The sequence below is a fragment of the Gossypium hirsutum genome, chromosome D07 (assembly GCF_007990345.1).
Source record: "Gossypium hirsutum isolate 1008001.06 chromosome D07, Gossypium_hirsutum_v2.1, whole genome shotgun sequence".
In the NCBI taxonomy this organism is placed as follows: Eukaryota; Viridiplantae; Streptophyta; class Magnoliopsida; order Malvales; family Malvaceae; genus Gossypium; species Gossypium hirsutum.
Genome location: NC_053443.1, coordinates 33,792,448 through 33,816,309, shown reverse-complemented (window position 1 = coordinate 33,816,309; position 23,862 = coordinate 33,792,448). Strand labels below are relative to the sequence as shown.

The 23,862-nt window shown below is 34.3% G+C and overlaps 1 protein-coding gene, 1 long non-coding RNA gene and 1 pseudogene across 2 annotated transcripts; 2 read left to right on the top strand and 1 right to left on the bottom strand.

The window, feature by feature from the left end:
• Positions 1–1,245: 1,245 nt before the first annotated feature.
• Positions 1,246–2,385, bottom strand: LOC121219061 (uncharacterized). Its single transcript, XR_005915642.1, has 3 exons — positions 2,138–2,385; positions 1,594–1,666; positions 1,246–1,464 (listed from the first exon to the last, which is right to left on the bottom strand). It is a non-coding gene; the product is annotated as an uncharacterized lncRNA (long non-coding RNA).
• A 12,968-nt stretch (positions 2,386–15,353) lies between these two features.
• LOC107956181 (uncharacterized mitochondrial protein AtMg00860-like) lies at positions 15,354–16,881 on the top strand. Its single transcript, XM_016891910.1, has 3 exons — positions 15,354–15,522; positions 16,017–16,215; positions 16,740–16,881. Exons 1-3 carry the CDS (start codon positions 15,354–15,356, stop codon positions 16,879–16,881), a joined length of 510 nt encoding a protein of 169 aa, XP_016747399.1.
• Positions 16,882–21,819: 4,938 nt separating this feature from the next.
• On the top strand, positions 21,820–23,203 carry LOC107956180 (cationic peroxidase 1-like; annotated as a pseudogene).
• Positions 23,204–23,862: the final 659 nt, after the last annotated feature.

The window sequence follows — 23,862 nt, the reverse complement described above, 5'->3', positions numbered from 1 at the left end:
TTGTTTTTCAAAAATGGCTCATTTGCAATACAGTAGAAACTAGGGAACAATATCAAATTTCACTTAAGTCTGGTATCATGCATTATACGATTATTATGCTTGAGTAATCCATGCATGCAAAAATCCCAAAACAAAATTTACCAAGACATAGACCAGAAGTTATTAAAAATTACAAACCAAAACCAATAAAGACTGATTAATACTTATTAAAAAATAATCTGAGGTCTAAGGTGATTCCTCGAATGCTAAGTCTAGTCCTAATTTCGAGGTTTACCTGAAAAGTTATACACTATTGGGGGTGAGCATATGAAAGGCCCAGTGTGAGTCAAACAATTATTTAAACAAAAATAAATGTCGAATATAGTGAAACAAATTAGCTTTAACAGATTAAAACATAACCATCATAGGAATTTAAAATCATTACATAGCCATTATCAAATTGATGTCAAATGGTGTATGATTTTGGGAAATCATTCATTCGAGTAACAATCATTAATTTTGATACCATTCAATACAACACAATATAACACATATCATAAATTAATAACATTCGAATATGTCATGAACATGATGCAACGCAAAAAGGATTCTACCCATACCATCCGCTACACACCACGTGTTCCCCAGAACCTGTCATCCGAACTCCAAAACATTATAGGCTTAAGCCCGTTGTGGTTAAAACAACTGATAACAATATGCAGAAAATTCTGCTAGTAAAAATACAGACAAGCTGCCAATAAAAATGCAATAAATCGCCATTCACCTCGGTACTCCAAGTGCAGTGCACTAACTATGAATAATACAGACTTAATATGCTGTCGGTACTCCACGGAACTCCTCTGTCAACCACAAAATCCCAACCCAATGCATATGCAATATGTCACACAATCTCATACATAATCCTATCTCAATATTTTTCACATTCATTTGACATGCTCAAAATGTCCTCAATAATCACATACTTTAAGTAAATGGAAACAATTTCCAATCTTTCAAATTACCATTGTGTTGGTATTAATCAATATAGTTCAATTTCACATACTTTACGAATTTTCATTGTGCATAAATAGCACCCTTTTCAGAAATCTATATAACAAATATCTCATGCATTTAAATCATACATAAGCTTAATATCTCAACACATTATATCATTCAGTCAAACATTCTCATATCTCATAACTCAAATATGCAATTACAAACTCAATCAAACATTCATACTATCAAACTAGAAATTTTGCCAACATGTCAATCCTTTAAGGCTCGAAACATACCTAGTTCAACCACTCACAAAATCAATAATTTGGCTATTAAGACAATCTAATAAGCAAGGTAATTTATCACATATAACATGATATTTAACATTTTAAAACAATCTTATGAGTATAGGACTCACACCTTACTTTTCGCTTCCTCGCAGCACACTAATGAATCTTTCAGTTTGCCTTAGTAATTCCTTAAACAAACCTAAACCAAAATTTAGTATAAATTCAATCAATTTACCATTAAACCATCCCCCAAACACCCACTTATGAGTTCAAACCAATCATTAAAATTATAACTATTTTATGAATCCAAACTAGCTAGATTCCTTACACTGTATCGATGCGAACCGTACGTACAATCGTTCTTTGCCTTTACAGATGATTTGGGGCGTTCGGGTCAGCACCTAATTCAATAATATACTGGAAAATTAGTATCAAATTAAGGATTAAATTCCTTAATTTAATGAATTCATAACCTTTACCCAACAACTATGTTGAAATAACAAACTAGTTATCCTTAATTGCATTTATGCTTCACAATTTGTGGGATCCAATTGGCTAATTGATCAAGACTGTCTCTCCCTAATTAACATGTGATTAAAGAATAATTAGGAGGGTTCAAGAACACAATTTAATTCTGTAAAAATATTGGCAAGACCAAAGAAACAAAACAACCCCCTTTCTTGCACATAGGTGCACGCACCACCATCCGTAGTGGTCAAAATTGGGGCTGAATTTTAAAATGGTTTGAGATCTCATTAAAATCTAGAAAAATACCTTTGAAATCATTTAAAACCCCTCAAATTCCTGATCTAAAATTTTTTGTTTTTAATTGACAAGATTAATCAAGAAATTGAAGAGAAAAGAGATCTTACCCAAGCTAGTTGAGAGAAATGGTAATGGCACTTTCGTGGAAATATTCGGGATCGATCTTGGGGTTCAAGATTTCATATTTAGGGCTGACTTAGATGAATATAAATGGTAGCAATAGATTAAAGGTGAGGATGCATAATCTTGATGTAAAAAGAACAAGAAAGAGATGGTAAAATGGGATGTGTAGGCGATGACAACAATGGGAGAAAGAAAGAAAATTGAAGAGAAAAGAGGATAGGAAGAGGATGAACGGCTAGGGTTTGGAAAAATTGAATTAAAGGCTGAAAATATAATGAAAAGTTGTATTTATACTTAGGTTTCAAGGGTATGGATGGCACACACAAAAAACAAGGGATTTTGCAAAAGTGAATTATTTCGCAAGGGAAAGGATTCAAACTTGGGACCTCATTTAATTTACATGATTTCTCACATTGCTTTTAACTATTAAGCTTTTTCCTCATTCTTGAAATAACTTTTCAATATTTATTTTAAAAACAAGGCATGTCATATACTAGGGTTTAAAAACAATAAAAATATTGCGAAAGAAGGGATTCGTACTTAAGTTTCAAAAAACGTTTCACTAACACTTATCCAACAAAGCAATATCTCATTTATTTCCTAAAAATGAATAAAAAATCTCAAAAAATTAAGTCATGACCACTCTCTCTCGATTCACAAACTCGATTCTACTAACCCTCGATTTTTAAGATGTTACAAGAATGCTCGTGAATAAATATATTGAAGCACGGTGTTGGAGTAATCTTCACTCAAAATTCTCTTCACATCAAAATAGAATATTTTGACTAAGCAAACATAAAATAAAAGAAAAATAAAAATGAATAAAATTGTCTCCATCTAAAACTGTGCTAATTTGTGTACGAGAGCCTCTTATTTATGGCTAAAATATGTGCAATTTATGTCCGATATGCCCCTGATACTTTGGGTGCAAGTAAGAAATAAAATCTATGAGAATCTGTGAAAATACGGTTGCTTATGTTATCATTACTTGTGACCCCTATTCAAGCTACGACTCAACATAGGTTGCTATCTCCCAACACAGAGGTCATGTCGCACCATAGACTTTGCATATCATGCCATAACAATCATTTTATGGCTTTAGACGCTCATGTCATCCTTTTACAGCTCAGAAATCTTGTGCAACACTCATCCCAAGTTCCTACGTCAATTGGGCCTAAAATTAAGCACCCTGCACACTTTAATACAAAAATTAAACCTACTAAGGCACATGTCGGCTTAATAGGTTACTAACACTAAAAAATGTTTCAAAAACACTTATTTTATTTAATTTTACTACTTAGATACTAACTACTAAAAAGAAATAATTAATTATAAAATGCCTAGAGAAAAAGCTCCTTAGGTACGAAAATATCCCAAAATAACTACTACATTTGACGTTACGTCAGACATCCCCAAATGCAAAAGCGCTTTAGACTAGGCTTTCGACCTGTCCAAATTTCATATGGTGTTTTTATAGTTGCTTTAGTGGGTACTCTATTTAGAATGCCAGATGTTGTCTTTAGAGGCACTGACCAAATAAGCACTTGCAAACTTATCATGCTTCATCCTTTCTTCCTCTTGCACGCAATGAGAAATGAGCTCATTTAGAGTTCATTTCTCCATTTTATAGATGTAACTAATTTTAAATTTGTTAAATTATGGAGGAAGCGATACCAAAACCATAAGACTAAGCAATTCCTCTAAAAGCTCAATCTTAAGTGCCTTAAGTCTTGAAATAATATGGAACATTTCCACAATGCACTCCCTCACATTTCCTTGACCCTTATACTTCGCAGGCATTAAAGAAGTCAGAAGTGACGTCATCTCAACAATATCGTTTTTGGAAAAAGGTTTCTCAATTTCGTCAAGAAAACTCTTGACCTAAGTAATCTCTTCAGATTTTGTACCCCTAAAGGCTTCTAGAATGTTGTGCTCATGATTATTAGACTCGTACATTTTGAACGATCCCAATTCTCAAAATCCCTTTTAGCATCAGGGTGTTTGCCATAGTGAGAAGTGCATGTTTTTCTTCCCTTAGTACAAGGTCTATGTCCATACAGCCAAGCACTATAAGTAAGTGTCTTTTCCATTCCTTGAAATTAGTCCTATTAAGCATGGGTATATAATTTATATTAGCAGATACTGTGGCAGCTGAAGATCCACTAGCTAAATATAGAACAATATAGATAAAAACAAGCTCACGTGAATATTCATAAGTAGACAATAAATTCAAAATAATGGCTAATCTCATCTCAAGATACCAAACACAACTTTAATATCAAGCCTTTGGATAATAAAATTAACAATAAGCAATACTCTTGTTGTAGCAATTAAACATTGACAATAAATTATGTCAAACAATGAATCAATCTTTGGACTGACTTATTGCTCACATAAAGTACCTTATTATTCTCACACATTTATCACCACAAATGTCGTTGAAATCCTACCAAAAATTAGCTTACCTTTGGGTGAATTAATAACTGTATGAATCACAAAAACATATAATCATCTTGATATTTTAAATAAACTAATCTACACAAAAGATGTCACTTTGGTGGCATTTTGTTTCAACTAGTTTATTTAAAATATTAGGCATCCTTAGTAAAATCTCAAAGCAAAAATCTAAATTTATTTGTTTCAAAATATTTCAAATTTAATCCAAAATAATTTGAATAAAGGTAAATCACATCTTAAGATATAGGGAACTCCATTAATTTTTCATCTTTGGACAAAAAATATTAACTTGTAAGTGATATATTATTGTAGTAATCAAATACTGACAATAAAAACATGTCGAACAATAAATCTTCCTTTGGGCCAATTTATTGCTCACATTGTAACATCTCAAATTTTATCTTAAAAGAATATAGAATTATTTCAAAGAAGAGTAACTGACCCAGTGGTTAAGAGAGAAATGAAAAGACAATGTAAATAAATAAAGGTCCCTAGTTCGAATGTCTTCCCTTGCAAATTGGCTTAATTTTTTGCTAAAATTTCTCTTCTCCTTATTTTGTGCTGCCCAAGTCACCCTAGCATTTCACCCTTTTTCTCTCTTTTTCCTCTCTCAGTTTTCTTCCCTTTTTCCATCATAATACCACCCATCAAGCCCTCTTTTCTTATCGTCCTTCCTTCTTCCATTGATAGTGAAGTTTTGGTTGATTTCCTTATCTCTGCTGCTTTTATTTTCATCAATTTTCTAGCTTTAGATATTCCCATTTTTTTCACTCAAAATTTGTGATAGCCCGAAATAGATCGGAATAGCGGTTTTGTAACCACAAATCCGAAGTGAAATAGTTTAATTTTATAAATTTTTATTAGTTACTGATTGATTGAAATATTGTGTGAAAATATGGATAGGAAATTTTAATGCTTTAGTGCTTAATTGAATTTTTAGGACTAAATTGAGAAAAATGCAAAGTGTGTCTAATTAGTGATTAAATGACTTAATTGAATTATTGCATGAAATTGGAAGTGTTTATGTGACAATTAGACCATAAATTAGTGTTATGGACACAAAAGGGTATTTCTAGAAAAATATCTAAGTAATGGGTTAAGGGCATTTTTGTCCAAATTGAATAAAAGACAAAATAAAGATGAAAACAAGTGTTCATCTTCTTAAAATCAGACGTTTGCTGCCAAAAAAATTCATGTCACCATAGTTAGGGTTCTTGAACTTCCTAAGCTCAATTGTAAGTGATTTCTTGCCCCGTTTTTAATTATTTTCGTATTTTTATGCTTATTGAAGCTTGAATTTCATGTTTCTACCATTTAATTTAAATGAAATTAAAGTTTAAAAAATTGACCCATTCATGATATAATTGTAAATTGATTAGTGATGTTAGATAATGAATGTTTGAAGTGTTAATTACAAGTTTTACTAGATGAATTTCAATGAAAATGTTGAAAAAGGGCTAAATTGTGAAAGATGGTAAAGTGTGCATAAAGTTGTGATTTTGTAAAATTGAGGGCTGTTATGAGCATGAAATATGATTTAGTGAAGTTTGAAATTTAAGAAATTTTTTTATTTTTACGAGCTTAGGGACAAAAGTGGAATTTTTGAAAAGTTATGGGGAAAAATGTAAATGTGTCAAAATGTTGTGTATGAATTGTATTTGAATGGAATATTGATAAAATGTATTAAATTGTGTTAATATAGATCAAGAAAGAAGAAATAGTGCAAGTGATCGGGGAAAAGAGAAAGTTATCGACTAAATTACAAAAATAGTCGTTTTGCATCCGAGGTAAGTTATATGTAAATAATAGTTATATTTGTATAAATTGTGAATTATATTTGATATGTGAATTAATATTGAATGTGGAAGGAAAATTGTTCATGAATTATTCAAGTGATAAAGTGTTGAAAATAAAGTGTTAAGTGTAAATTCCCGGTTGAACTTAGGAATAGAATTGGATACAAGTGACATGTCACTAGAGACCAGTGTTACAGTGTTACAGTGTTACAGTGAGTCCCGGGTGCTGGGTGATCTAGCATGTGTTGCAGACACCTGACAGCTTGTGTGAGCAGGCCCGTGGACATTTCCAGTGTTATTGATCAGTGGTAGCTTCGGCTACATTTCAGTGGTAGCTACGGCTACATATCAGTGGTAACTTCGGCTACAGATCAATGTGGCACTTATGTGCTAAATCTCTACGTATCCGTGTATATTCCAAGTGTTCAACGGGATTAATAATGAATTAAAGTGAATATGAAATGTTAAGTGTGAAAATGTATATGCAAGTGAATTGGTAAGATTGTGCATGTGTAAGTGATTGAAATTGCTAAGAAATGTTTTGATTAGTTATATGTTAAAAGTGTTAATTATTAAATGAGTAATTATTGTTTACATGTAACTTACTAAGCTATTTATAGCTTACACATCTCTTTCTTTCCTTTGTTTTATAGTGATTTGAACTTGATCGAATAGTGGACCGTCGGAGCTCGTATCACACTATCATAGCCATCTCGGTATTATGTGCTTTTCAAAATGTTTAAACTATGGCATGTATAGAGTCTTAATCATTTTGAGCATGTTCAAATGATATGGCTAATGTTAGCTATTGAAGTAGTTATTAAAGAATATGTTTTGGTGTTATGTATGTTTAAATGGTAACTAATTCAAAGAAGCAGTTTCTTTGACAGCAGCAGTGACGTGAATGTGAAAAATCACCATAAATAGTAGAAATGGAATTAGAGGGTTAATGATATATAGAATTAAAGCTTATCAAGTCTATTTTTATATGAAAGAAACGGTGTAGGCGAAGGAATTTTATATTTTGAGATATTTGAATTTTAGTGAGACAGGGTCAGAATGGTTTTTGAAGTCCCCTGTTCTGACTTTAGAAAATCATTATAAATTGTACAGAAATAATTATAGGTCATAATTTATATGTGTAGATTCCTTAGTGAGTCTATTTTCAAAATAAATAGAATATAACCTTATATGAATTCTGTACAATGAGATAATTGATTTTTAGTGGCAAGAGGTCAGATCTGTCAAGCTGTGAAACAGGGGATATTTAATGAATAAAATGTACTAATTGGCTAATTAAAAAATTCTGAAAATTATATGGTAAGTGGGAATATGAGTCTAGTTTCAGGGAAAATTTATGGATTTAAATTTCGAGTTCTGTAACTCGAGCTATAATTAAATTAGTGACAGTCACGCAGGTGGACAGTTTTGTTGTGAATAGTGAATTTAATTTTAAAAGCAAATTTTTATGCTCCGAATTGGTAAGTTAAATTGGATGACATCACGTACTCGATTCCGGCGACGGTCTCGGATAAGGGGTGTTTCAAAATTAGCCTTCTTTGTTACCACAAAGTTCTCTGTTGCCACCCCTTAGCATCTCTCGAGTAAGTGACTCATTTATCTATTTTTCCCTTTCAATTTTTTTCGTAAAATATTCATCGTTCTAGATCTAGAATTTTGGAAACTTTCTCTAATTTAATTGATCAATTTCCAGCCATCAAACTCGTCACTTGATCCGCCTAAAACAATCTCTAAAACCGTTATCGTTGGTAGTGGTTGTCACCCTAAAGTTTCTATTTTAGTGGCTTCTGATTTTAGCCCTAAAACCAAATAAACCAGTGATTGCAACCTTTATTTACACTTATTTTCAATCCTAAAATAGACTTTTTTTAGCCCTAAAACAAGTCTTTACAGTGCTTTTCAAAACAACCCCCATTGTGGCCAACTTTGGTGGTTTGACGTCCTTAGAACCACATAAAAGGGCTACTGGTTTTTTGTACATTCACCACCCTTTTTACATAAAGGTTTTAATTCATAATACGTCATTCTAATTGACCTTTGATATTTTAAGTTATAGTAAAATTCAATTTTATTCGTTCGACAACTTAGATCTGACGAATCAAGAAGCGTAAGTGTGGTTGTTTGCGAGTTAAGGCGTAGTTTCGACTTGATTATTAGGGAAGGTGTTATTTCATTAAATTAAGATTTTAAATGGATTACTAGATAATTATTTTTTAGTATTTTATTGTGTTAGGAACTGCTTTAAATGCTTCAGTCCAGCAGTGAAGCCGTTAGTTGTTCATGCACAAGTCTCGCATCAAATCAGAGTAAATAGTCTAGTCAATTTGGATCTAAAATTTGGAATGGTAACACTGATTTGATTGAAATATTAGAGGATTTTTTTAGGCTGATTTGGCAGCGTCTTAACTCGATAAATATTGTAATTTTATTTAGGTTCAATTTAAGTCTAAAAGAGGAATCACTGGTTTCGTAAGTAGTGCTACGGTTGTGCAAAACTAAGTTGTGGGTTCTAACCTATAAATTTAAATGTTTAAATAGTATTTTAATACTTAAAATGATGTTTAAAATTTTTGGTTGGGCTTAGATAAATTGCTAAGTAAGTGGTTTTAAGGTGGCCGGATTTGGTACGTTTTGAGCCCCAACTAAATGTCATGTTTCGCAAAATTGCATGAATGGCCAAATGTTTGTATAAATGGTGCTGGTATGAAATAATATGTATGGCTTAATGATATGATGGATGTTGGTTGTATGTATGGCATATAATAGAATGAAAATAAATATTGAATGTCTGAAGCGTATGTTTGGGTGCTATGCTATGAAATGTGTTGAATGGAAGTCTACTTTACGAGAACTAGAACAATTGTTAATAAAGTGATAATAAAACTATGGTATGTTAGAATGTCACTGCATTGATGGTGAAATTGAATGTTTGATAAGTGATTAATTTTGAAAGAAAGTGAATGATGTTATGAGGATGTGGGATTATGTGAATGACAAAGGAGTTTCATGGAGTAATGGTGGCATATTAAGTCTGCATTTATATTCTCAGTGCACTACACCCAGTGTAATGAGGAGAATGGTGATTATATCACATTTTATTTTAAATGGCAATATAATTGCATTACATAGAATGGTGGTTTAACCAAATCGAGCTCAGCTCACAATGTATTGAGTTTAGCAAATAAGTTCTAGGGAACTTATGGTATGTAGCAGATGGTTGGGATAGGAAATCTTTATACATTATTTTATGTCCATGGCACTTTCAAATGATAATGTTTATGCTATGTTGTGTAACAATATTAATATTGGTGATTGATATGTGAAAGTTCTTTTTTTTATTAGACTCACACTGAGGTTGTTAGCTCACCCCATAGTTTCAACCATCTCAAGCAATGCTCGAGACTAAGATCGAACATGGCATGAGACATACGACAAATTTCAGACTTACAAATTATTTTGCTTAACTTTTACCTAAATTTATTTGGTTTTTAGACTTTAAAGTTATTTGGACTATGGTTTGGATTTTACCCTACTTTAGGGTATTCATTCATGCATACTTCACACATTAAATTGATCTTATAAGCATATTTTGAGATTGGACAGAGCATGATATTCGACTTAATGATTAATCGGTTATTAATTGAGTTTTTATGTTGTAACAAAAGATAACAAGGTATTGATAAGAGCAACGATGAGCAATGTGTTCTCTAAACCATGCTAATGCTAATAACATGACTTAAGAATGGTTGATTTAATTAATGAATTATTTTCCCAAAATAACAAAGGTGAACCACAGTTTTTCTTAAAAGAGAATTCTTAAGGTTTTCAACAAACAGTAGGATAGCTTTGTCACATAGATGACTAATGTAATCTTCACGATTCGGCCATAACGCCTAGGTTGGGTTTGGGAGGTTACATTTAGTGGCATTAGAGCAAAGGTTCAAAACCTCGGAATGAATTTTGTTCTTTTCCAAATGATACTACATAGATGCATACATTAAAACAAGGGGAAATTTTGGGAAAAACAAACCACAGTATTTTGAAAACTATTTTTTCAAGAAACGACAAAGTTCAAAGGTCTGATGTCATGCCCATAAAAATAATATTGAAACTGTAGAAAAACACTAGAAATTATTGCATAAAACTGTAAGCAAACAAATTATTCCATAAGACATCAAAATGAATACCCATAGAATGATAACTCATGGTAGGAAGGGTCATAGGGGGCACCTTATGATGGCTCCAGCTGAGTCGTTTGCATCACAAGATCCCATACAGAATAATCAACCTAGTGGGGCCATTAGTGAACCCACTATTGAGGGTAGGAATATGGATAATTGGAATTATGATAATGAGCATGATGGGCATGATCCAGTAACACATGCTTTGTTAAGTGCCTTATAGAGGGTCGGTGGGGCCTAAATTAGTAGTGGTAGTCGTTGGACAATTGCTAAGAGTCTCCACTCAAGTGGGGCAAAGTTGTTCAAAGGTATAGTGGTCAAATATCGAATGATCTGGACTGCACCCTCTAGCAAAAGCTTAAGGGTGTTATATCCTTATTGAAGGATGAGGAAAACATGTGGTGGGAATATGTGGTTAAATGTACACTACCAGAGCGTATTGGTTGAGCCTATTTTCAAGATGCTTTTCAGGGTAAGTTTGTAGGTCACCTTTATGTTAAGGCTCGATGATTAGAGTTTATAGAGCTTAAATAGGGTGACATGACAGTTTCTAAAAATGGGGCAGAAGATTTTAGGTTGAGTCACTTTGTACCTATTACGGTGGCATCAGAACAAGATAAGAGCTTTCATTTTCAGAAAGGCTTGAGGTATGATCTTAAGATTCAAGTAGCTCTACATCAAGAGTGGGTATTTGAGGCTCTGGTCAAGAAGACAAAAATTATCGAAGAGATTAAGTGTGACAGCCCAAAATTGACCCTAGTCGGGAAATGGTTTCGGGACCGCTAAACCGAGTCACCGAAATGTTTGAATGTGATATTTATTGTCTAGAATATGTAATTATGAATGTGTGAAAATTTCAAGCTTCGATTTAGTCGATTGCATGTGAATTTAGTCAATAGGACTTATGTGCGACATTTTTGAAATGTGATAGGTCGAAGCATAAGGACCTATTAGTGCATGAAATAAAAGGGGGGACTTGCATGTCAAATTTCCCCCCCTAATTAGTAGTGGCCGGCCATGACAAGCATGGTAGACCAAGTGTGATGGGCAAGACATGTCATAGACATGTTGTGTTGGTGCATCATGGGTGGAAAAAAATAAAATAAGGAGCATGGGCATAAATAATGAAAGGGAATATGATGAAAAAAAATGTGTGGTTGTTTCCCCCCCCATTGCCGTGAGTTAAAGAAAAGAAAAGAGAAAATTTTGTTCATCCTTTTTCATCTTCATTTGGCCGAAAATTCAAAGGAAGGAGGATGGAGTTCTTGCTTCATGTTTGGTTTGGAAGAGGATTAGGAGGAGGTTTGGCCATACTTGTATCTAGATCAAGGTATGTTTGAGGTTGTGCCATGAGATTCATGCATGTTTTTAGTTGCTAGCTTGAGTTCTAATTAGCCCATGGTTCAAATCTTTGCTATGTCATGGGGATGATATTCGGCCTAGGTAGATTTTGTGTTAATGCCATTGCATGCTAAATATGAAGCTTGTTAATGATGCATGTGATGGTGGATTGATGATTCTTGAATCTTCTTTTTAGCATTTTTGAGTGAGCACATATGTGCATTGGTTGCTAGATGGAGAAGAATCGGCTAGCAAGTTGTGTGCTAAGGCCGAATATAATTTTTGTATATTAATGAGTAATTCATGTGTTAAATTGATGGAAAGGGAGAGGATGCTTTACTAGTGTATATATGTGTGTATTAGCCAAGTTTTGAACTTGAAACAAAAGGGTGTTTAGTCAATACAAGTGACCATACTTGTAGAATGTATTACGTGTTGAAATCGGCCCCAACATAGACATGCATATTCGGCCATAAGAAGAAGATTGGTGTTGCATGTATTCGGTTAGAGGCAAGCATATTGATGCTTTTGTCTTGGCTTAGAAAATTCGGCCAAGGGGGAAAATTAGCTAAAACGTTGAGTTTGATTCATGATTCCGTACATATGTGACTTTAATGTCTAATGTATAAATATGGGCTAAGTGCCTTGTGTTCCTCTTTTCGATGCTCAAATGATTAAATCAATTTATTTTTTTAATTAAGCTCAAGAGCAAAGGGGAACTAAATCCGATAAAGGGAAGGAAAAAGTGGTCGAATAGCTATCGGAATCGTTCGACAACACCCGAGGTAAGTTCTTGAGTAAAAGAGCTTAAATTATGATTTGATTAGATCATGTTTTAAGCAAATTAAAATCATGCTCTTTGTGTGGCTATTGAGCCGAAATTGCAAGAATGATAAATGTCTTGTGTTTGAGTTTTGCTAACGAAAACGAAATACGAATGTGCCATGATTTATTGTTAAATGTGCATGGTTATTTGAATGATGTCCGGGCTAAGTCCCAAAGGCTTTGTGCTAAGTGACCATATCCGGACTAAGATCCGAAGGCATTTGTGCGAGATACTAATTCCGGGCTAAGCCCAAAGGCATTTGTGCGAGTTACTAAATCCGGGTTAAGTCCCGAAGGCAATTGTGCGAGTTACTATAACCGGGCTATGTCCCGAAGGCATTTGAACGAGTAGCTATATCCGGTTAAATTCCGAAGGTACGTGATTTGGGAATGAATGATCTTGCTGTAAAAATTTCAGTAAATACTCTAGAAACATCCCAAAATTGAGGTATGTTTCGTATGTGCTTGAATTTAGTTGAGCCCTTACAAATAAGTATTCGCTCAGTTGATAAACGAGCTACCGGCCTTTGGCTAAGTTGATCTTTTGTGTATGTACATAAGGGTTGGTAATGTGAAGCAAGTATGATATCGAAAATTTGTGCATATGAAATTATTCGTTTAGCTATATGAATGCTATACTTTTGCTGTGCTGGAATTCCTTGCTCAAAACTTACTAAGCATAAATTGCTTACTCCGTTTCTTTGATCCTCTATTTTATAGATTTTGGTTCTCCAACTATCGGACTCGGGATTTTGAAGTCGAAGTCGCCCACACTATCAAAGCCCCCCTTTTGGTACAATTTTGGTTGAACTTCGAAATGGCATGTATAGGACTACCCATTTGTTGTGGGTCATGGACCCTTTGGACTTGTATAATTTTGGATAGCCATGCGAAAATGGCTTATATATGTTTGAGTGTAATGTTATAATCATTTGGTATGGATATGGTTATTGAGAGGTGTGGATAGGCTTGACAAGGATTGGCCATGGGAATGGTTAATCACTATCATAAATTGTGCTACTTATGCAAAAAGGGCTAGTTGAATCATGGAAACTATGAAATAGGAAAAGTCTACCTTAAAGGCAGATGCTGACAGCAGCAGTGATGTAGATTTGGAAATTCACTAAAAATAGTAGGAATGGAATTAAATAGTTAATAAATTATGTAAATGAACCTTGATGAATCTATTTTCATAGGAAAGTAACGAAACAATCATACGGACAGTATGTTAAGAGATATTCAGGTTCTTGTGAGACAGGGCCAGAACGGTTTCTGGATTTCCTGTTCCGACTTTGGAAATTCATTATAAATTAACCAGAGACAATTAGGAGTCAAGCCATATATGTATAGATTCCTCTCTGAGTCTAGTTTCTATAGAAACAAACGGCATCAGTATTGAAGCCCTGTACAGGGAGATCTCCAAGTCGAAATGCGCAAAGGTCAGGGAAGTTGATCCCTGTAACATGGGATACTTTGACTAATAAACTGTACTAATTGGCCCAACCAAAAATTCTAGAAAAAAATATTTAGATGGGAATATGAGTCTAGTTTCAGGGAAAATTTACGGAACTGGATTCCGAGTTTCTGAACTCAAGATATGATTTTTAAAGCGACTATTACGCAGATTGGCAGTGTCTGGAAAATTTTTAAAGTTTGTTAACACCTCATGTTCGACTCCGGTGACGGTCTCGAGTTCGGGGTGTTACATTAAGCGTGTAGAGAGCGAGAAAAAGAGAAATAGAAAGATCAACCTAAGAGGGTGGTGGGCTCTATTGGCCCAAATTTGCATCCTGTTAAGTAGGCCAGAGAGGCTAAGCCACCGTAGAATAGGAAAATAGTGAGTCTTAAAGAGGGACAGATTTAGGTATGATAGTATTATGAAAAGTGTCTGTTGGAGAAGAATAGGTGTGTCTCTAATTTGTGGCTTGATGGAGCACTGAATTAAAGATCATCCTCTTCAGAATGATCAAATGCAAGCTCCAGTTAGAAATCAAGGCCTGGTTAGGGGTCAAAATCAAAGGGATAATCAAGTTATTCAGAGGGGTCGTAGTCAGAACTAAAATGGGAATGGTAATTAGGGACAAAGAGCACCTACTCAGGGTGTGAATTGGGCTGAAGCTAGACAACTTGCTTTGGTATATGTGGCTAGATGCCAAGAGGATAGAGATGCAGTCGACGTCATTGCAAGTACTTTCACTATTTATTCGGTACCTTATTTTGCATTAATTGATATAAGATCTACCCACTTTTATATTGCATGTGATATGGTTGTAAAACTAAGGATTGGGGCAGAGAAAGCTGATAATACTGCTACTGTAGTCAGCCCTTTATGGTCATCTGTGTTTGTAAATAAAATTTATAGGAGATGTGCTTTAGAAATTCAATAGGAGATTTTTCCCGCCGACTTATTGGAACTTCGTTTCAATGAATTTGATTTGATTCTGGGAATGGACTGATTGGTTGAACACCAAGTCCATTTGGATTGTGCATTGAAAAGGGTAACTTTGATGATTGAGTCTGGAAATGAGATTGTCGTGATTGGGGAACGTCAGAATTATTTACCCTATGTGATCTTTGCTATGGTAGCAGAGAAGATGGTTCGAAATGGTTGTGAAGCATTTCTGGCTTATGTGCGGGATGTAAGTGGAATTGATCCTTTTATAGATAGTATTTATATAGTAAGGGAATTGCCTGATATTTTTTCCAAGGAATTGCTAGGTTTACCTCCAGATCGGGAAGTGGAATTTGGTATTCAGTTGTTGCCATGAATATCACTAGTGTCATTTGCTTCTTACCGCATAGCACCTAAAGAGCTTAAGAAGTTGAAAGTACAGTTGTAAGAACTGTTAGATAGGGGTTTCATTAGAACTAGTGTTTCACCGTGGGGCACACCGGTCTTGTTCATAAAGAAAAAGGATGGAACGCTTCGATTTTGCATCGATTATAGACAGTAGAATAAACTAACCATAAAGAATAAGTATCCTCCACTAAGGATTGACGACCTATTCGATCAGTTCATATGTGCAACTGTCTTTTCTAAAATTGACCTGAGGTTTGGGTATTACCAACTAAAGGTGAAAGAATCTGATGTTTCCAATATTACTTTTAGGACTCGTTATGGAAATTAAAAGTTCCTTATCATGCTTTTCCTTGATCAATTTTTTATTGTCTTCATCGATGACATTTTGGTATGTTCCAAGACAGAATCTGACCACGATGAACATCCGAGGGTGGTCCTACAGATATTCGTAAAAAGCAGCCTTTCGTTAAACTCGGTAAGTGTGAATTCTGGTTGAAGGAGGTTATGTTCTTGGGTCATGTGGTATCAACTGAGGATATCCATGTGGATCCCAAAAAGGTTAAAGCCATATTGGATTGGAAGCAACCGAAGAATGTCTCAGAGATTCAAAGTTTTCTAGATCATTTTAGGTATTATCGAAGGTTTGTTAGGGTTTTTCCTTGATAGCATCCCCATTGACTAAGCTGTTAAGGAAAAATACACTATTTAAGTAGGAAAAAGAGCAGTAGGCTAGCTTTGAGATATTAAAATCTGTGTTGGCTGAAACTCCTGTTATGTACAGCGATGCTTCGCATGTTGGGCTTGGATGTGTTTTAATGTAGGGTGGTAAGGTAGTAGCTTATGCCTCGAGAAAGCTTAGGCCATATTAATACAATTATCCCACTCATGATTTGGAGTTGGCAACTTTCTTTTCGCTCTTAAAATCTAGAGACACTACTTATATGGAGAGATGTGTATTATTTACACAGACCACAAAAGTTTCAAATATCTCCTTACCCAGAAAGAGCTTAATTTGAGGCAGTGCAAGTGGATTGAATTGTTGAAATATTATGATTCCACGATTGAGTATCACCCCGGAAAGCTAAAGTAGTGGTCGATGCTTTGAGCAGAAGGGAATGTCTAACTTAACGACTATTTTTACTCTTTTGAGTCTGCTTGATGATAGGGGTAGTTTGGCTGAGTTGCAAGTAAAGGCTGTTTGGGTTCAGGAAATCAAAGATAATAAGAGTCTGGATGAATCTTTAGCACTTCGATTTAAGCAAGTTGAGGATGGGTCAACTAAGGACTTTGGGATTAATTCTGATTGAATAATGTGTTTCAAAGGCAGAAATTTTTTACAAACCATCAAGGTTTGAGACAATCTATACTACAGGAAGCACATAACAGCCCTTATGCTATGCATCCTAGTAATAATAAGATTGTATTATGACTTAAGGGAAGTGTATTGCTGGTTGGGTCTTAAACGGGTGGTAACAGAGTTGGTGTCGAAATGTTTGACTTGCAAACAAATAAAGGTTGAGCATCAGTTTCCATTTGCATTACTAAAGTTGATTCGTATTCCATAGTAGAACTGGGAGAGAGTGACAACGGACTTTGTTAGTAGGTTGCCCTTAACACTTACAAAAAAAGATTCAATTTGGGTTATAGTGGATAGATTGACCAGGTCCGCCCATTTTATTCTCTTCCGCACTGATTATTCTCTTCAGATGCTAGCTGAGCTTTATATTTAGAAGATAGTGAGACTGCACAGTGTGCCAGTGTAAATTATTTTAGACTGAAATCCTCGCTTTACAACTCAATTTTGGAAGAATTTGCACGAGGATTTGGGTACATAATTAGACTTCTGTATGGATTTTCATCCGCAGTCAAATGGACAGTTAAATAGGGTTATTCAAATTTTAGTGGATATGTTGAGGAGTTGTGTGATTGATTTTCAGGGTAGTTTGGATGAGCATCTACCGATGGCAGAGTTCGCCTATAATAGCAGCTATTAGTAAAGTATTCAAATGGAACCTTACGAGGTTCTTTACGGTCGTAAGTGTCTTTTTCCCTTTTGTTGGACTGAGTTGGGTAAGAAGAAGTTAATGGGTCCGGGGTTGGTTTCAGAGACTAAGGATCAAATTCGATTAATTCGGGATAGGTTGAAGGCAGTTTCAGACAGATAGAAGTCGTATGCCGACTTAAAGCTCAAGGACATCGAATTTCGTGTAGGAGATTTGGTGTTTCTTAAAGTCTCTCCATGGAAGAAGGTTTTGAGATTCGGTTGGAAGGGCAAGTTGAGCCCTAGAATCACTAGACCTTATCAAGTACTTAAAAGAGTTGGTCATGTGACATATCAGCTTGAGTTGCCTCCTAATTTGGATCACATTCATGATCTATTCCATGTCTCGATGTTGAGGCGGCATCAATCTGACCCCTCTCATCTTGTTCCAATTGTGGAGATCAAGTTAGACCAAATTTAACATTTGAGGAGGAGCCTGTTTGGATTTTAGACCGTGAGGTTAAAGTTTTAAATAGGAAGCATATTCCTTTAGTCAATGTGCTTTGGAGAAATCATGGCATTGAATAGGCTACTTGAGAGCCAAAGGACTTAATTCAACTTTAGTATCCTCGCCTATTTGAATCAAGTAAATTTTGAGGCCGAAATATCTTTAAAAGGAGAGAGTTGTAACATCCCAAATTTTAGCCTAAAAGAATGTAGAACTATTTCAAAGAATAGTAGGCAACCCCATGGTTAAGAGAGAAATGAAAAGACGGTGCAAATAAATCAAGGTCCCCAGTTCGAATCCCTTCCCTTGCAAATTGGCTTAATTTTTTGCTAAAATTTCTCCATCTCTTTATTTTGTGCCGCCCAAGCCTTGAACCCTAGGTATAAATACAACTTTTTATTTTATTTTTCAACCTTTAAGTATATTTTTCAACCTTTAAGTATATTTTTCCTACCCTAGCCATTCACCCTTTTTCTCCATTTTTCCTCTCTAAATTTTCTTCCCTTTTTCCATCACAATGCTACCCATCAATCCCTCTCTTCTTGTCGTCCTTCCCACCTCCATTGATAGTTAGTTTTAGATTAATTTCCTCATATCTACTGTTGTTATTTTTAATCAATTTTCCAGCTTTAGATCTGCCCATTTTGCACTTGAAATTAACCTCATTTGCTGCCATAAAGTTATCTGTTGTCACTCCTTAGCATCTCTCGGGTAAGTGACTCATTTTTCCATTTTTTTCCTTCTGATATTTTCGTAAAAGATTCATTGTTCCAGATCTAAAGTTTTGGTAACTTTTTTCTAATTTAATGGATCAATTTCCAGCCATCAATCTCATCACTTGTGCCGCCTAAAACAATCTCTAAAACCGCCGTCATTGGTGGTGGTTGTCACCCCTAAAGTTTCTCTCTTAGTGGTTGCCGATTTGAGCCCTAAAACTAATTTAAACCATTGATTCCAACCTTGATTTACATTGGTTTTCTAGCCTAAAATAGACTCTTTTCAGCCCTAAAACAAGTATTTACAGTGCTTTTCAAAACAACCCCGTTGTGCCCAATTTTGGTGGTGTGACGCCCCTAGAAACACCAAAAAGGGTTGTTGGTTTTTCATACATTTACCACCCTTTTTTTAGCAACGTTTTAATTCATAAAACCTCATTCTAGTTGAATTCTGATCTGTTACATTATAGGATAATCTAATCTTAGCCGTTCGGCAACTCAAATATGACGAATCGGGAAGCATCACGCATTAAACAAATGGTAAGATATAATGTCGACATAGATTCATACAAGTAAACTACTATAAAATCAAGAACCTTCGAAAAGAAGTAAAAAAACTAATCAGATGCAATAAGGGTTTCCCAAACCAATATCCAACAAAAGCACCCCTCAAATAAAACACTTCAAAGCCAATGTATTTGTTCTTTTTACTGATCACCCGAAAATTCTTCAGACAAAGTTGACCAAACAACCAAAGCTTTGTAACAAACACGACTAAAGATAATAAACGCACAAAATATCAAATTTAAACCAATGATTTAGTAACTTAAACACGAAATTTTACATCAGTACTTGGGAAAAATTGGAACTTTCGATTAAACAAATTTAACTTAATATAATAATAGAAACAAAATTATTCAAAAGAGAAATGATCAGAAGTAAATTCATAACAAACCCAACTCACACATACAGTCCAAAAAGAAAGAAAATCAATTCCCAATTATTCAACATGACTAGGCTCGGATCCCACTTGTTAGAACTGTAAAACAAGATCTAATGTAAAACGTAACAAACCAAGATCTGTCAAATAAAATCATCAAGAATAAATCAAGTACAAAATTAGATGCGAAAGCGTACTTGAATCAATTGATTTCTTAAAATCTTCGAATCTTATGGTTTTAATCTTCCAAATTAGCACACAAGTAATTCACAGAAGGTGACTCCTTTTTTTAAAGATGAGATATTAGAAAAGTTATGTATGTGTAATTTGGGGACCATAACCTTAATACATATAACTTTTGCACATTAACCCTAATTTCTAATCAGCTCATCATCAATTAGAAATTAGTTTCTAGAGCATCTACACATATTTGACTCATACTTTATTTAATAACTAAACCCTAATAAACCTTAACCAAATTAGATCACTTTTAATTTGAGTTAATCTTTTATAATAATAAATAATAACATATAATTATTCTTATTATATATGTGATGTTTATATTTTCTAACATCTACCTCGTAACGTTTAACAAAGAAGATTGAGGTTGATTTGTTGTAATTATGGGAAAGTAATCAATACTTTTATTTTGAATAAGATGAACGAAAGAGTTAGAAGAGTTGAACCCAAGATTTGAACCCTAGAACGAAGATAAATTTTTGTTGTAATTATGGGAAAGTAATCAATACTTTTATTTTGAATAAGATGAACGAAAGAGTTAGAAGAGTTGAACCCAAGATTTGAACCCTAGAACGAAGATAAATTCTTGGACAGAGTGATTGCTGCAGGATTTAGTGGTCATTTGTTTCAAAATTATGATAAAGTGTAACACCATGAAAATTTCAGCATCACTAAAAGTAGTATTTTGAGAGATAAAAAGGTAAATTTTTTGAGAAAGTAAAATTTATAGATAGAATAGTGATAGTAAAGTCAAAAGTTGGCATCGGGAAAGAAAGTATGAAATAAGAATTCTTAGTAAGGACTAAACATAATTATAGTAAGTAAGAAGATTAAAGTGCAATTTAAACATAAAAGGGAAATGATAGAAAAGTATATAATTATTTTATTTCAAAATATCCTTGGAAATATATTGATATTCAAAGATGAAAAATCAGGGTATAGATTATATTATAATTGGAAAGAGGTGAGAGGGACTTAGAGTGAATTTTACTATTAGAGGGATCATGTGTGGGTTTATTTGATTTTATTTTGGTTCAAGTATAACCACATGTGAGTTTCGTACAAATATATTTTGATTATTAATTTGGTTGTGTAGTGTAAAATTTAATTTCAATTGTAGCTATCCAAATGTATTAAATATGATTGTAATTATAACTTAAAAAGAACACTTGGATTTTTATTAAAAAAAATAACATTAACGCAAAAATATAGAGGTTATAAAGACAAAAATCAAGTTAGAAATTTATCCCATTATTTTATAAAGTCATAATAAATTTCCCACTTAATTTTATTGTATTTTTGTATTTGTATTGTTCATACTTCTGAGGTGACTGATATGTGCATCTCATTTTGCTAACTTTGGTTAGTTTCACATTGTTGGGTCTTTTAATAAAATTTTATGTTGAATAGGTAACATACTCGTAATGAACATCCACGATCAGAAAGATTGAAATTTGTAAAATGAAATTAAAAAGGAAAAACATAACCGTTAGAAACAAAAAGCGTGACCGCGGAAGCCGCCAGCAATCGAGGCTGAAGAATCAACTCTCAAGCCTCCAACTATTTATTTAATTAGAATAGCACATTGTTTCACCATTGAATTCGAGATTCAGCTAAATATAATCTCTCTTAAAATTATAATTACTCTAAACTCTAATTTGGTATCGAAATTGTGATTGAGTCCGACTCCAAAATTTTATGATTATAGTAAATAGAGGGGATTGGAGCAGCAGCCTTGTGTCGCTTAAACTTTAAAAAAAAAATTAAGAGATGAATACTAGTTGTAGCTTTGTTGAACAACCAGCCCTTCTGAGAAAGTAAAAAAAAGCTCCTGAAAGAAGCAGTCTAATCATTAATTTGCAAAAGTCCAAAACTAACAAATTCATGCACTCTTCCATGTAGTTTCTAGATACTTCTCTATCTAGAAATCATGACACCCACCACCACCGCAAGGCTCACAGCACAACGCAACAGAAACCTCATCAAAACCCATCAAGATTATGCAACTTTAATTATCCCATCTTACGCACACCTCCTCCTGGGCATGGCTCCCCGCTTTAACTTCCTGCTTCATGCATTTCTCTGCCTGGCTCTTGCAACCACCTCTTTCTCCTTTTCTCCCAAATTTTATGACAATGTCTGTCCCCAAGCTTTGCCTGTCGTCAAAAAATAGTTGAGGCTGCTGTCCACCGGGAACCCCAGATGGGAGCTTCTTTACTTCGTCTTCACTTCCACGACTGCTTTGTTAATGTAACTTCCTTCTTTCATACTACCATTCTATATATGCCTTACAATGATCTTGAGCTAATCTTCTTTGTATTCTAGGGTTGCGACGGTTCACTACTTTTGGATTCTACGTCTATTTTGGAAACCGAGAAAAATGCTCGAGGTAATTTCAATTCTGTGAGAGGGTTTGAAGTTGTAGACCAAATTAAGGCTGAAGTGGATAGAATATGTGGACGCCCTGTGGTCTCTTGTGCTGATATCTTAGCAGTGGCTGCTCGAGATTCAGTAGTTGTGGTAATGTCAAATTCTTTTTTTTATTGTCAGAAATGTGTTTGTTGCGTTACGTAAAAAAAATATTTCTAAATAAAAATTACATGGTTGTAGCTCGGAGGACCAACATGGAAGGTTCGTTTGGGTAGAAGAGACTCAACCACAGCTAGCAGGGCATTAGCAGACAACGTGCTTCCATCAACATCAATGGATCTCCCTGCATTGATCAACAACTTCAAGAACCAGGGCTTGAATAAGAGAGATCTTGTAGCTCTCTCTGGTGGCCACACCATCGGATTGTCACAATGCATTATCTTTAGGAATAGGATTTACAATGCTACCAATATTGATCCTACTTTTGCCAAAGAGCGTAGAACAACTTGTCCACGAACCGGTGGAAACACTAACCTCGCTCCTTTTGACCCAACGCCTGCTCGATTCGACACTACATACTTTAAGAACTTGGTGAAAGAAAGGGGACTACTCACCTCTGATCAAGCACTTTTTAGTGGTGGGTCTACTGATAAACTTGTAGAGAGTTACAGCAAGAATACTGATGCTTTTTGGGTTGGTTTTGGAAAGTCTATGATTAAAATGGGTAACATCAAGCCTTTGACTGGAAACCAAGGACAAATTTGTGTCAATTGTAGAAAGGTGAATTAATGATTATGTTGTGTTATTTATCGATTGCCCAATTAATTAATTTTCATCGTTTTGTTGTTAATTGTTGTATTCATTGTTGTGGAAATTAAAGCACATAAAAGAAATGTTAGATTATGTGCCTTGTATCATTTGAATCATGTAATTGTAATCATTGAAAAATAAAAATAAAAGTATTGAAAAATAAAATTAAAACTTCAAAAACAAAGAAATAAATTATGAAAAAGAAAATCAACCAAAAACTCACACATGCAACAAATGAAATAAAAAACCGATAAACATTCAGGTTGCCTCATTGGAAATGCTTGTTTAAATTCTAAAGCTCAACTTTCTTATGTAACACATGATCAATCAAGATCTTGGAATTGAAACTTCTCTTTCCCATTATCAACATCACTACCAGGATAGAGTTTGAGATGATCACAGTTTACCTTAAATGTGTCATATTCAGGTTGTGTTACCTCAATTTGTCCAGATAGAAACACGTGTTTTACCACAAATAGACCCGACCATCTTGACTTAAGCTTTCTAGGGAACATTCATAGCCTTGAATTGTATAACAGCACTTTATCTCCAGCTATGAAATGCTTTGTCCTCTTTAAATGAGCCTCATAACATTGCTTTGTCACTTCCTTATACATTCTTGAGTTTTCATAAGCATTTGATCGTCATTCGTCTAGCTCATTGAACTACAACATTCTATTTTCAACTATCCTTTAGAATCTATCACTTTGAGCAAGACACAGG